The sequence below is a fragment of the Nerophis lumbriciformis genome, linkage group LG32, assembly GCF_033978685.3.
Source record: "Nerophis lumbriciformis linkage group LG32, RoL_Nlum_v2.1, whole genome shotgun sequence".
Lineage (NCBI taxonomy): Eukaryota > Metazoa > Chordata > Actinopteri > Syngnathiformes > Syngnathidae > Nerophis > Nerophis lumbriciformis.
In genome coordinates, this window is record NC_084579.2 from 20,947,524 (window position 1) to 20,962,651 (window position 15,128).

The 15,128-nt window shown below is 41.2% G+C and overlaps 1 protein-coding gene across 7 annotated transcripts in view; it reads left to right on the plus strand.

The window, feature by feature from the left end:
• Window positions 1-6,435: 6,435 nt before the first annotated feature.
• The window catches only part of ptpn13 (protein tyrosine phosphatase non-receptor type 13), a 141,885-nt gene continuing 133,192 nt past the window's right edge, over window positions 6,436-15,128 (plus strand). For all 7 annotated transcript variants that reach the window (XM_061926899.2, XM_061926900.2, XM_061926904.2 and 4 more), the window contains exons 1-2: window positions 6,436-6,785; window positions 13,260-13,334. In XM_061926899.2, coding sequence (XP_061782883.1) covers window positions 13,313-13,334 — 22 coding nt within the window. In that variant the 5' untranslated portion in view covers window positions 6,436-6,785; window positions 13,260-13,312. The remainder of the gene's footprint in view (window positions 6,786-13,259; window positions 13,335-15,128) is intronic.

The following is a 15,128-nucleotide window of genomic DNA, read 5'->3' on the forward strand; positions in this document are numbered from 1 at the left end:
TCGGCCGCTTGTACCCGTGATCTTGTCCTTTCGGTCATAACCCAAAGCTCATGACCATAGGTGAGGATGGGAACGTAGATTGACCGGTAAATTGAGAGCTTTGCCTTCCGGCTCAGCTCCTTCTTCACCACAACGGATCGATACAGCGTCCGCATTACTGAAGACGCCGCACCGATCCGCCTGTCGATCTCACGATCCACTCTTCCCCCACTCGTGAACAAGACTCCGAGGTACTTGAACTCCTCCACTTGGGGCAAGATCTCCTCCCCAACCCGGAGATGGCACTCCACCCTTTTCCGGGCGAGAACCATGGACTCGGACTTGGAGGTGCTGATTCTCATCCCAGTCGCTTCACACTCAGCTGCGAACCGATCCAGTGAGAGCTGAAGATCCTGGCCAGATGAAGCCACCAGGACCACATCATCTGCAAAAAGCAGAGACCTAATCCTGCAGCCACCAAACCAGATCCCCTCAACGCCTTGACTGCGCCTAGAAATTCTGTCCATAAAAGTTATGAACAGAATCGGTGACAAAGGGCAGCCTTGGCGGAGTCCAACCCTCACTGGAAACGTGTCCGACATACTACCGGCAATGCGGACCAAGCTCTGGCACTGATCATACAGGGAGCGGACTGCCACAATCAGACAGTCCGATACCCCGTACTCTCTGAGCACTCCCCACAGGACTTCCCGAGGGACACGGTCGAATGCCTTCTCCAAGTCCACAAAACACATGTAGACTGGTTGGGCAAACTCCCATGCACCCTCAAGGACCCTGCCGAGAGTATAGAGCTGGTCCACAGTTCCACGACCAGGACGAAAACCACACTGTTCCTCCTGAATCCGAGGTTCGACTATCCGGCGTAGCCTCCTCTCCAGTACACCTGAATAGACCTTACCGGGAAGGCTGAGGAGTGTGATCCCACGATAGTTAGAACACACCCTCCGGTTCCCCTTCTTAAAGAGAGGAACCACCACCCCGGTCTGCCAATCCAGAGGTACCGCCCCCGATGTCCACGCGATGCTGCAGAGTCTTGTCAACCAAGACAGCCCCACAGCATCCAGAGCCTTAAGGAACTCCGGGCGGATCTCATCTACCCCCGGGGCCTTGCCACCGAGGAGCTTTTTAACTACCTCAGCAACCTCAGCCCCAGAAATAGGAGAGCCCACCACAGACTCCCCAGGCACTGCTTCCTCATAGGAAGACGTGTTGGTGGGATTGAGGAGGTCTTCGAAGTATTCCCTCCACCGATCCACAACATCCGCAGTCGAGGTCAGCAGAACACCATCCTCACCATACACGGTGTTGATAGTGCACTGCTTCCCCTTCCTGAGGCGGCGGATGGTGGACCAGAATTGCTTCGAAGCCGTCCGGAAGTCGTTTTCCATGGCCTCACCGAACTCCTCCCATGTCCGAGTTTTTGCCTCTGCGACCGCTGAAGCCGCACACCGCTTGGCCTGTCGGTACTTGTCCGCTGCCTCAGGAGTCCTATGAGCCAAAAGAACCCGATAGGACTCCTTCTTCAGCTTGACGGCATCCCTCACCGCCGGTGTCCACCAACGGGTTCTAGGATTACCGCCACGACAAGCACCAACTACCTTGCGGCCACAGCTCCAATCAGCCGCCTCGACAATAGAGGCGCGGAACATGGTCCATTCGGACTCAATGTCCAGCACCTCCCTCGTGACATGTTCAAAGTTCTTCCGGAGGTGGGAATTGAAACTCTCTCTGACAGGAGACTCTGCCAGACGTTCCCAGCAAACCCTCACAATGCGTTTGGGACTGCCAGGTCTGTCCGGCATCCTCCCCCACCATCGCAGCCAACTCACCACCAGGTGGTGATCGGTAGAAAGCTCCGCCCCTCTCTTCACCCGAGTGTCCAAAACATGAGGCCGCAAATCCGATGACACAACTACAAAGTCGATCATGGAACTGCGGCCTAAGGTGTCCTGGTGCCAAGTGCACATATGGACACCCTTATGTTTGAACATGGTGTTTGTTATTGACAATCTGTGACGAGCACAAAAGTCCAATAACAAAACACCACTCGGATTCAGATCCGGGCGGCCATTCTTCCCAATCACGCCTCCAGGTTTCACCTGGAGGAGAGAGCACACAGAAGATAATACAAATAATAACAGAAGAAATGAACAAATTAAAAAGATGGTTTGACAAAAACAGACTATCTTTGAATCTCAGTAAAACTAAAATAATGCTATTTGGTAATAGTAGAAAAGAGCATCATACACAAATACAAATAGACGAAGTAGACATAGAAAGGGTAAAAGAAACTAGATTTTTGGGAGTATTAATAGATGATCAAATGAACTGGAAATCTCATATACAAAACATACAACATAAGGTGGCAAAAAACATTTCAATAATGAATAAAGAAAAATATGTCCTGGGCCAAAAATCACTACATATTCTCTACTGCTCGCTAGTGTTACCATATCTGAGTTATTGTGCAGAAATATGGGGAAATAACTACAAATGTGCGCTACATTCGCTAACCGTGTTACAAAAAAGATCAGTTAGAATAATACATAATGTTGGATATAGAGAACACACAAACCCTTTATTTATTAAGTCAGAAATATTAAAGTTTGGTGATTTGGTAAAATTGCAAACAGCTAAAATGATGTACAAAGCAAACTATAACCTGCTACCAAAGAATGTACAACAATTCTTCTCAACTAAAGAGGAGAAATATAACCTTAGAGGAAAAAATAATTTAAAACATTTATATGCACGTACAACACTTAGAACTTTTAGCATATCAGTATGTGGAATTAAATTATGGAATGGATTAAGTAAAGAAGTTAAAAATTGTACTGATATGATCCAGTTTAAGAGGTTGTTCAAAATAATAGTGCTTACAGAGTACAAAAAAGAAGAATTATGAGAAATGCTTTCAACCTTATTGAAAATAAGATATTCTTCATCTCAGTATGTTAATAATGACTGAATTAATTAATTAATTACATATTACAAAACTGTTGTATACTAATTCATAGATGTTATTTTATTATATAAAAAGGTCAGTAAATGATTCTATATATTTGTAAACGCTTGAAGTGGGAAAGGGGTAGGATTAAATAAGCTTTGCTTCTTCCTACTCCTTTTCGGGCATGATGTAAAATGAAATGATATGAAATTGTGTGATGTATTATGATGTAAGTGTGTTCATGTTCGAAATAAACTAAAGAAAGAAAGAAAGTGTGACTCACTTGATGAACAGTTGTGCGTTTGGTCCAGCTGGCCGGGAACATTTTTCCGGTTTATTTGGGTAAGCATTCCATTTGTGTCAAAATAGCTTGGCTAATATAGCGTCAGTCACTTTCATCTCACTCTCTCGGCTTCCGTCTGCTGCAACGTCTCACTCTTCCTTTGTGCTCGCTTCTATAAGCAGTAGTTCATCCTCCATATATTCAGCTTCAAAAATATAACGTAGTGAATCCTCATTTGTCCAAAAATAGTCGTCTTCGGTGTCTGTTATCAATTCTGCCATGATTAGAAAATACACTCTGGTTTGTTTCCGGAAGTCGGACACAGTTGTTGCCAGAAGTCGGATGTGCTGTGCTATGGAAACGGAAATAAATGCGCCAAGGAATTAGTTCTGGCAATGCTTAAAATAATGAAAATATGATAAATATTGCACATATTACTTATTGTTATGAACGTGTCTGTTACTACATTATATATAGACTTTCAGCATGTATACAAAACATTGATAGAGGGTTTAGAAGTTGTTTTGGAGGGCTTTGAAGGCTACAACGGTGACTCCCATTAGCCCCATCATTAAAGAGTTTTGTCCATCCATCCATTTTCTACCGCTTATTCCCTTTGGGGTCGCGGGGGGTGCTGGAGCCTATCTCAGCTACAATCGGGCGGAAGGCGGGGTACACCCTGGACAAGTCGCCACCTCATCGCAGGGCCAACACAGATAGACAGACAACATTCACACTCACATCCACACACTAGGGCCAATTAAGTGTTGCCAATCAACTTATCCCCAGGTGCATGTCTTTGGAAGTGGGAGGAAGCCGGAGTACCCGGAGGGAACCCACGCAGTCACGGGGAGGACATGCAAACTCCACACAGAAAGATCCCGAGCCCGGGATTGAACCCAAGACTACTCAGGACCTTCGTATTGTGAGGCAGATGCACTAACCCCTCTGCCACCGTGAAGCGTTTTGTATCATCTTCAAAATCCTAAAAAAAAGACTTGTGTTCTTGTCTCTAATGAATTAGATGCTGATGCTACAGTGCTGTGTTATACATTTGTATTTATATTAATTTTAACCAGAATTACTAGTCCTTGTTTAGGGGGTACTCTGCTAGAAAAAAAAAATATTTCATGCAATATACTGTGGTGTCCACTAGACGTATAAGATTTCATGGGATTTAGCGATTAGGAGTGACAGATTGTTTGGTAAACGTATAGCATGTTCTATATGTTATAGTTATTTGAATGACTCTTACCATAATATGGTACGTTAACATACCAGGCACGCAGTGACGTACAGTCACTAGAGGCGGGGCCTCACCTGCCATTATGGAAAGAAAAAAAATGTAAAAAGAAAAAAAATAATTAAATTGTTATATGTATCTAGTGATTATACTATAAAGTTATTTTCCATTTAACTTCACCAGTTTTAGATTATTTTTATTCAAAATCGCTGAATTTTCACATTTGCCGTTCAAATACTGAGAAGAGACGGTGCGGTGATCAGCAGCCTTTTGAGGCACGTCACTCAATTGTGCCTCAACATGGATTGCGGACTCGGCTAACTGCTGGCCTGCTGTGCAGTGAGACTGTATTGCTATATGAATTATATTATATATTTCCATAGTTTAGTTAGCTGAGGTATATAATGTACAGTGTATTTTGTCAACAACTGTATGTGTGTAACGTATTTCTTGTGCTGAGCAATCATAAAACTGCTGCGAAGACGCATTGTGTGAGGCTCGCGTAATCCCGCCTCTTGGTGCCGGTTAATGCACCTCCGCCGCAGACTGCACCCCTTGACGGGAACGCCACACCAACCAAAGCCCACACCCAAACCCTCCACGTGCAATACCGAATCCACCCAAAAAAGTCACTTAACAAGAAGCCAAAGAGTGCAAAAACAACATTGTTCGCGCCGGAGGAGCCGTGAACGACTGCAGGGACACAACATTAGATACACCTGCAGACTGCAGCACGGATTTCATATTTCATTCATTCACAACTCCTCCAACACGAACACCACTGTTCCCGCACTTATAAGTAAAGGTAAGACCATAATAACGTTTTTTTTTTTAATTAAATGTGCTTTTTTGTGTGCTACAGTTTGTATGTGTAAAGTTAAAGTTAAGTTAAAGTACCAATGATTGTCACACACACACTAGGTGTGGTGAAATTTGTCCTATGCATTTGACCCATCCTCTTGCTCACCCCCTGGGATGTGAGGGGAGCAGTGGGCAGCAGCGGCGCCGCGCCCGGGAATAATTGTTGGTGATTTAACCCCCAATTCCAACCCTTGATGCTGAATGCCAAGCAGGGAAGAATGCTGGTATGAGCTTTTAAACATAACCCGTTAACTGCTGCCAATCAAATGGTGAATAAGATACTCTTTAGGGTTCATATGTTTGTAAATCTGACTGTGATGAAGTCAGTGCCTCACCAGTCATGAACCTCACCGCACGTCACTGCAGGCACGTTCTCAGTTGGTTATTTATGCCTCATATAACGTACACTTATTCAGCCTGTTGTTCACTATTCTTTATTTATTTTAAATTGCCTTTCAAATGTCTATTCTTGGTGTTGGGTTTTATCAAATAAATTTCCCCAAAAAATGCGACTTATACTCCAGTGCGACTTATATATGTTTTTTTTCCTTCTTTATTATGCATTTCCGGCCGGTGCGATTTATACTCCGGAGTGACTTATACTCCGAAAAATACGGTACCGTATATATGAAGTACTTGAATTTCAGTGAATTCTAGCTCCGAATTCGGAGGTCTCAAGGTTGGCAAGTATGATGTGGCCCCTGAGCTAAAATGAGTTTGACACCCCTGCTGTAAACATAGGCTGTATGCAATGACATGTACAAACCACTAGATGGCGAGAAACTGCATCATTACATGTGACGTGGCAGAGTGGCACAAGCGAGGAAGGAAGTACTCGGCGTTGAATTGTTTCCTGATTACCTTTGCTGCCGGGCAACTTTGATGTACGCACAATAACCATCGGTGGGATTGTTTTGATCTGGAGGAAATAAAAAAGCATATTATTATAAAAATGAGATCTGTAAAGCGATGGTTGATGGATGTTTTTGCCGTATTATAAGGAAAACACGCAGTGGCGCGTCACCATGGAGACGTTTAAACAGCCAGGGAGCCAATGGAGAGCCGCGGTGCGGTGTCTGGTTACTCCAGTTCAGCCCACGCAAGACGGGCGAAGGGAGGAGTTAGTTAGTCCGCTCTCTTTTTCTCAGCAGTTATGGTAACTTGGCCGGATGGAAGCGACTAAAGTGAACGCGGCTGGTTGATAGTGGTCGAACTATATATTTGTGGAACTACAGCCACACTTGGAGCGGACCTACTCACCGCGGAGGGCAACCTGTTGTCCGCTTGCCTCTGCCTGCCTCGCCGCCACTCATCAAGCCAAGCACCCCTGCCCAAGATGTTGCTTTGTGGATGGGATGGCGTCTCGTCCCGTTCGTCTGCCCACTCGTAGCCTCGCTGGAGAAGCAACTTTTGCCACCTGATTTACTTATTTGTAGAGCTTCTCTGCACTGGTAAGTAAATTTTCCGTATACTTTTTTTTCTAACTTTTTTAGCTTAGCCGAAGCGTCTGCTAGCGCAATCCATGCTAATGACGCTGCGGTGTGTTTACACTTTAATGACAAATATACATCTCAGTGTGACAGCCATGTATTTATACTCTAAGCGTCCAAATGTTGTCAAAAGTAATACGTTTAAACTATCTTTTCAACCAGAATCTTGTAAAAACTAGGGTTTTTGCCTTCACAGCTTTTCATAGGAACGTTTTAAAATTCCACCCATTAAACAGGGCTATATTTGGAAGGAAACTTTCGAAAATCCTCCTCCCCCTTACCATTCAACGATTCGGTACCATTCACCACCTACAATTCTCCAGGTCAAAGGTCACAAGTGTTTGGAATTGTTGTCAGCCAAGCAAAGGGATGAGACTGATGAATGTTCCCATCTTGAGTGTCACCATAAAGCAGGAGGAGGAAATTAGGCTAGAGGGGGTGTTTTGGGGAAAGGTAGACAGGGGTCAGGGGTGTGCTTCTTGTCTATGTATTTATAGCAACCCATAATTACTACAAATGATATGGCTGAGATTGGGCCCAGAATTGGAAGGAAGTTCTGAATGTGTGGAAAAACACATCTCAAACAATCACCGCAGATGATCCAGAGCCAGATTTAACAGTAAGAAATTGAAAAACAAAGCTCCATTCTACCCAACGAGACAACAACATTAATAAAGGAGAACACGGGTTTCCGACAGTTGCTTCTGGGCATATAGCTGTCGGTGAGTAGTCAAATTTTCTCAGAGAGGAAATTGAGGGAAGCTAAAAAAAATGGGATGTTGCAGTATTTTACGCCACAGTCTACAGCAGTGGTTCTTAACCTTGTTGGAGGTACCGAACCCCACCAGTTTCATATGCGCATTCACCGAACCCTTCTTTAGTGAAAAATAAAATGTTTTTTTTCAAATTCAAGAAAAAGTTATGTTTTTTTACTGGTGCACGAAATGAACCGTGCATGAACATCACCTTGTTCAAAGAACAAAACCAACGCAGTGCATGAACTAACAACAAATTACACACCTTACACACATTACCATGAATTGATTAACGTGGACCCCGACTTAAACGCGTTGAAAAACTTATTCGGGTGTTACCATTTAGTGGTCAATTGTACGGAAAATGTACTGTACTGTGTAAACTGTACTGTTTCATATAATGTATTATCTTCCTTTGTAATTTGCTAGTAAAAGTTTCAATCGATCAATCAAACAACTTGCAAATCAGATGGAAAATTAGAGGGAACATTGTTTGGGGGTATCCATAATACGCCGATAGGGAGAAGTTTTTATTTACACGATTAGTCGGATGTGTCTTTACCTCCGTGGCGGAGGCTCCAGCGAACCCCTGAGGCCGACTCACCGAACCCCTAGGGTTCGATCGAACCCAGGTTAAGAACCACTGGTCTACAGACAGACTAACTGATCGACCAATGGTTTGGCTAAAGAACCAACCCACTCATTCATTAACTAAATAAATTGGCCAACTAACAAACTGTTTGACCAAGTGAGCAACTATTAAATTGTCTCACTGATGAACGAACTAACTTATTAATTAACACATTGGCTAAGTGATTAACTATGTCTATGTATAACTTATTGCCCAATTAAGTCATTGACTAATTGACCATCCAACCAGGTTGCTAATTGGCCTACTGACGAACAGACAAAAAACTGATTGACCAATTGATCAACAAACTAATTTGTTAACTAACCACCCAATCAACTACAAACTGATTGACTAAGTGACAAACTAATTATTTAGGGACAAAGCGGTAGAAAATGGATGGATGGATCAATAACAAACTGACCAACTACTAAAGTGATTGAATAAGTGGCCAACTAACTAATTGGCTAAATTACCAACTAACCACCCAACCAACTACAAACTCATTGACCATGTGACAATCTAACTGTTTTGCTAACGGATTGACCAATGAATTAACCAACTACAAAACTGATCAAATGACCATTTAACTGATTGGCTAACGAATTAACTAACTCACTTATTTAACAACTAACTAATTGGCTAACTGACCAACCAACCAATTTTAGTATTGGCCTATTGACGACCGGACAAAAAAAATGATTGACCTAGTGACCAACTAATTATTTGGCTAACTGACAAAATTACTAACTGATCAACTACTAACTGATTGACCAAGTGGCCAACTAGTTAATTGGCTTAACTGATGAACTAAGTAAAGGATTGGCCAACAAACTAATAGGCTAGTTGGTTAACTAACTGCTTCAACAAGTGACTAATTGGATAGCTAACTAACCAAGTTACAAATAGACAAACTAACTCACTGACCTAATAACTAATTGGCCAACACATCAACTAACAAACTGATCAAACAAGTGACCAGCCAGCTGATTGGCAAACTGATGAACAAACTAACTAACTAACTGACCAACAAACAAGCTGATCATGTGCAGCGTTTCGGTTTCAAAAGATACACTAGAAAATGGAACAATGCAGTACGGTATGTGGTATTTCTGGTTGGATATTCCCAAATGTTACAATAACTTGGCAATAGTAACTCTGCAGATGCAATGATTGATCAGTGGTTTACGTCACCCATAAAATATTGGCTCGCTATGCTCGGAACCCCGACAGACATGTGCTAGAAATAGTACCTAGTTGTACCTGATTTTGCCCATGCACAGTGTCAAAAGCAAGTGGATTCCAGCAGTTAAAAATGAGTGTAACAAACTCAGCCATGGTTCTCGATCTGAATCAGCTGGTAAATAAACAAATCAAGCACATGTATTGAGCTTAGCAGCGTAATGCTGACATAGAGACACCAAACACAACTTTAGTTTAGCATTCAGGATTATTTGCCTCATATTGTTGTTCAAACTCTTCTTCATACTGGTAACATATTTTCTGTTTACACTTGTGTGGCCTATAAGAGTATAGTGTGATATCACATGGTTTTCTGAGTTTCTGATGTTTGTTTTACTTGGATTTTTAATTGGAAAAGAAAAAGAACCAAGGTTGAAATGGACTAAGTTTACTATTGTATCTACTGATTGGATTTAGAGAGAGAACTGTAGGTTCTAAAAACGCCTTCTGAGAAAAGCATGTTCAAGCAGGTAGGCTGTGATTAATGTGAGCCAGCTACAGAGCTTTTCTTATTTATTTATGTGAGTCATTGTCTTTTTTTCCCTTAAATTCCCGCCACTGTTCGCTCCACAAGAGCTCTGACCTCACAAGACACAGCTGTGGATAAAACTACTTTTGTCAGAAATTAGTAGAAAGGACAGTTTATTCACAAGAGCGAAGGCATGCTTAAGCTGTGTGTCTCCATTCAGTCCTTTTGCATGTACTCCGAAATCAGTCATAGCATCATCGGAGACGCTATCAGGGCCGCCGTCGTCATAGAAGCCCGCCGCGTCTCGTCCGGTGTCATTCTTGGAAGAAGAGGTTCTCTCTGATTTCCCTTGAACTTTCCTCCCCGCCTCCTTGTCCAAATTTCTTTGCCAGCTGAGACCACACTTCTAATGTTTGGAGGATATGAACACATTTCTCCTCACAGAACTGTGTTTTGGGACATATGAGCAGAATTTGGTGTTGGTTGAGAATTCTGGCAAATATGAAGGAATGAACATGCGATAATGAAATTACAGAGCCAAACATTTGATTTAAAGGGGTCATATTAAGATTTTTTTGTACTTTTAAAACACTTCCGTATGATCTACATAAAATGTAATTTTGTTATTTTGGTCAACATTGAGCATAGATTGTTTTACCGACCATCTTTAAACCGCTTTCTAAACGTTTCATCAGGATGCGCATTTACATGCCTCCATTTCGACTGTGTCTTCTTTCTTCCTGTCAGCCGTGTTGTAATTTTTGGCGCTTTTACATGGAGTCTACTGACAGATATACATTTAAAGTAAAGCCAGTCTGCCCCATAGCAAGAGGATGGAGGAAAATAACAAACTTATTGACTACAGCGTTGGCCTGCAATGGCAGACTCAAGCAAAGCAGTTTGGGTAAATATCTACCATATATGGAGATATCCGCTAAAGTCACCACTGGGAAAAACTTCACAAATTGGTCCAATTCCAAACGGCTCGTTTGAAGGAAGGCAAGATTGTTTCATAAATATCTCAGCCATGCATTCATGGTTTGATTTTACATTTTCGGGATTATGCAGATCCTAAATACAAAAAAATAGGTACCATTAGGTAAGAAAAGTTGGTTTTGCATGATAGGTCCCCTTTAAATAGTTTAGGTTACAAAAGCAAAGCTACATTTTCTTTTTAGTTGACTGTTTTCAAATCCATCTGTGGGTTGTAGCTGTCCCAGGCAGGAAGGTGGGAGGAAATGACTCACTGAAGTACGGCGTAAAAGGTGCTATCACGTTTCCAGGATTAGTTTCTTTTAAGTCATTGTGACTGTGGCCAAGTATTTTAAAAGGCACACACAATACCCTTTTAAACAACAACAACAGCAACATCCCTGTCATGATTGCATGACAACAGCACTTTAAATAGCAAACTATTGAAAATCTCAAAGTGAAAGTTGTGAAAATGACATTGTTACTATTTCTATCACATATATTGTATGCAAACATAAATAAGGTAAAAGGAGACCAGACATGTTAAAAAGCCCCTTTCACACTGTCCCTAAAAGCTGTCTTTTTTCAGAGTGGGGGGTGGGCAATTTTCCACCTCAGGAGGTTGTATCAAAAGCTGTAACATATGCAGGGGACGCTGCCATTGTGAAAGGGCATACCGACCTGGGACTTGCTTATCCTGACCTGTTGTGTTGAAAGCAATTGTCGTTGTCCAACAAATATTTTATACGACACACCAGGACGTGGCGCTAACATCTAATTATCTGATTGCGAGTTCTGTGTAAAAGTCATAGATGAAGAAATGTAGTACAGTAGTAGTACCTCCATATACGAGCTTAATTGATTCTGTTATGGAGCTCTTAACTCAAACACTTGTTTCTCAAATCAATGTCTCCCATTGAAATTAAATTAAATCATTGGTGTTTGGCCCACCAAAACATAAGAATGTGAATCTTTGGGTACCTTACAGTACGAACCGATTCCGAATCCAGGAGTGACGGTGAGATCCAGAATTGATTCTCGATTCAACACGATTCTCGATTCAAATTATTTGTTATACTAATTATAACAAAACTTTTTCAAAAGAGTTTACAGGTTACAAAAGCTCCTACTAGTTGCATGGAGATGGCCGCAAAAGGTATTTTCAAAAATTAATTATTGTATTGACTTTTTTTTTTTCAATCGATTGTTGACCAGAGGAATTAGGAATTGTGATACGGATGTCCATCCATCCATTTTCTACCGCTTATTCCCTTTTTTTGGGGTCGCGGGGGGCGCTGGAGCCTATCTCAGCTACAATCGGGCGGAAGGCGGTGTACACCCTGGACAAGTCGCCACCTCATCGCAGGGCCAACACAGATAGACAGACAACATTCACACTCACATCCACACACTAGGGCCAATTTAGTGTTGCCAATCAACTTATCCCCAGGTGCATGTCTTTGGAAGTGGGAGGAAGCCGGAGTACCCGGAGGGAACCCACGCAGTCACGGGGAGAACATGCAAACTCCACACAGAAAGATCCCGAGCCCGGGATTGAACCCAAGACTACTCAGGACCTTCGTATTGTGAGGCAGATGCACTAACCCCTCTGCCACCGCTTCACGGTGGCAGAGGGGTTACGGGATACGTACGGGATACGTATGTGAATCAATTTTTTTAACTGCACCCCTACCAAAACAGCACAATTTTAACATGTAACCTGAGTTTTGAAATATAATAATATTCTATGAAAAACAATACAATAGAATGTACTACTAAGAACTACTATATTTTCTGGACGAAAGAGTGCATCAGTATATAAGCTGCAACCACAAAATTTTAGAATATTTTTCCATATGTTAGCAGATATATGGTATAAAATTAGTTATTTACACCAAAATATTTTGTAAATGTTTAGTTACATACTAGGCCTGAGCGATATATCGATTCTATTGATAAATTTGAGTTTTTTGTTGCAGAAGATTTTAAAAATAAAAAATCATTGTTTTTCTCCTCTTTCTCAGGCATATTTTTTTTGCCTCTATAAGCTTCCAAAGCCCTCGCCCGCCCCCCTTCCTTAGCGGAGATCCACAAGCTTAGCAAAACCTGGCTAATGCTTATGCGAATGAGAGCGAGATGTTTGTTTCAAAGAAAAAAAAGTGTTTCCAGCGCGATAGAATTGAGGCATAAGGCGTGAAAAACATGATTGCACGCTGCAAAGTTTCTTTAAGAAAGGCAGCAGCACAATCAAAGTTAAACTTAATTTAACTTAAAAAATCGGTTATCTAATTAAAAAAAAAAAAATCTGATATTTAATTTTTAAGCTATAACACCCAGGCCTATTACATACCTTAATTCTTTCCAAACAGTGTCTGTAACACGGCAGTAACACGAGGGATCACACAAAAGAGAAGTCATCGTCATGGACCCACTAGATGCAGAAGGTACTTTTTGGTGAATTTACGAAACTAAAACAATACAAAAAGAATGCCATTTTAAGTTAATAATACTAACCGTTGTAAACTTGTTAGCATATTAGCTAATGCTAACAACATTACGATAACACGTACAATAATGCATAAAAACAGTCCTACAGACATCACACATGGGACGGTTTAGTTAGTAAGAATTGTTATAGTTATATTGTAAAACCTACAAACGTTGCTTGGAGTGATGAATGAAGAATCCATACGAGTAGAAACGCTATGGACAGCTAGAAGCCAGAACGGTATTTATACTTCCGTTTCTAAACAGAAGGGCAAACTCATCCAAAAGGTGGCGCACAAACAATAAAATACAATTTCATTGTCGTTGCTTGTTTAAAAAAAAAAACTATTCGTATTATGGCTGTCAGCGAAGAAAAATCTATATATTAGCTGCGCCGTTTTATAAGCTGCAAGGTTTAAAGCGTAGGAAAAAAGTAGTGGCATATAGTCCGGAATTTACAGTAGTTTAGAATAATAATGTACATTTACCTTGGAGAGTGGACTTCTACGGTATCTCTTTTGAGCTGCTACCATCAGCAGCTTCTCCATATTTTTATGAATACATGTTCCCCATTTAGGTATATTTTTAAACATCCTTCGTTGGCGTTAGACTCCTCTTGCTTTCGTATGGTGCAGAAGAGCAGTGCTACGCTCTAAATTCTTTTACCAAATGTTATGTCCATGTCTCGCTTTAAGCCAGCGACTAAGACCAGATGTTTTGGCCTGATCTTGCAGGGTTCACAGTGGCATTTGCTTCGGCCGCTATTGGCAGGGATGAGGGCTACATTTAACGACTGTTTTGATAGTCAGCTAGTCATCGATTATCTTCACGATTAATCAACTAATCGGATTATGAAGCATAAACTTATTCAATGGCTCTTATTTAGCCATCTGCTTTTAAATTTAGCTTAATATTATTTTTGCTATGTGCTAGCTGAAAAAGATGACAATTTTACTCCGATTTTTTTTTATACTGTAACTGCTGCTCATGAGGTTGTTACAAAAACAAAAATAACTTTTTAAACTTTAGTTCCATTTAGAACCTATGTGTCAAGGCCCACGGGCCAGATCTGGCCCGTGAATAAATTATCTATGATATTTGATTAGTATTAGAACCGGCCCGCAGGCCGCAGCAGTCTGCTGCTGTTTTGCACGCACCAGTACTCCATCAGTGTTGGCGCTAGGAATTTTCCAAATGGGGTCCCAGGGTCCCCATCAAGTCATAAGACTTAGACTTAGACTTAGACTTCCTTTTTATTGTCATTCAAATTTTAACTTTACAGCACAGATAAGAACGACATTTCATTACATAAAAATGGGGTCCCGCAGTAAATCTTTGGGTTCCCACTTTTTTGTAAACGTTTTGAAAACAAATGATAAATATATGCATTATCCTGTTATATCTCACATTCTATATTGTGTTTTGGAAAACGGTTGTCATAAACGTTACTTAATTCATTAAAAAAAAAATACAAAAGACAACACATTTTTATGCATATGTACATTTATTCAGTTATAAACATTCATTCACTTTCTTCTTTCCTTCATGGATCTAAACTTTACTGCTGTCGATATTTTTTTAAATATTTTTATTGTAATATTTACAGAATGTGTTTGTTCTATTTGTAGCCAAAATAAGACAAAGAAAACAATCTTAAGTTGTCTTTATTTTTTAGGTTTAATGCCATGATTTTAATAGTCCGGCCTGCGTGTGCACAGATTTTCCTCCATGCGGCCCCTGAGCTAAAATGA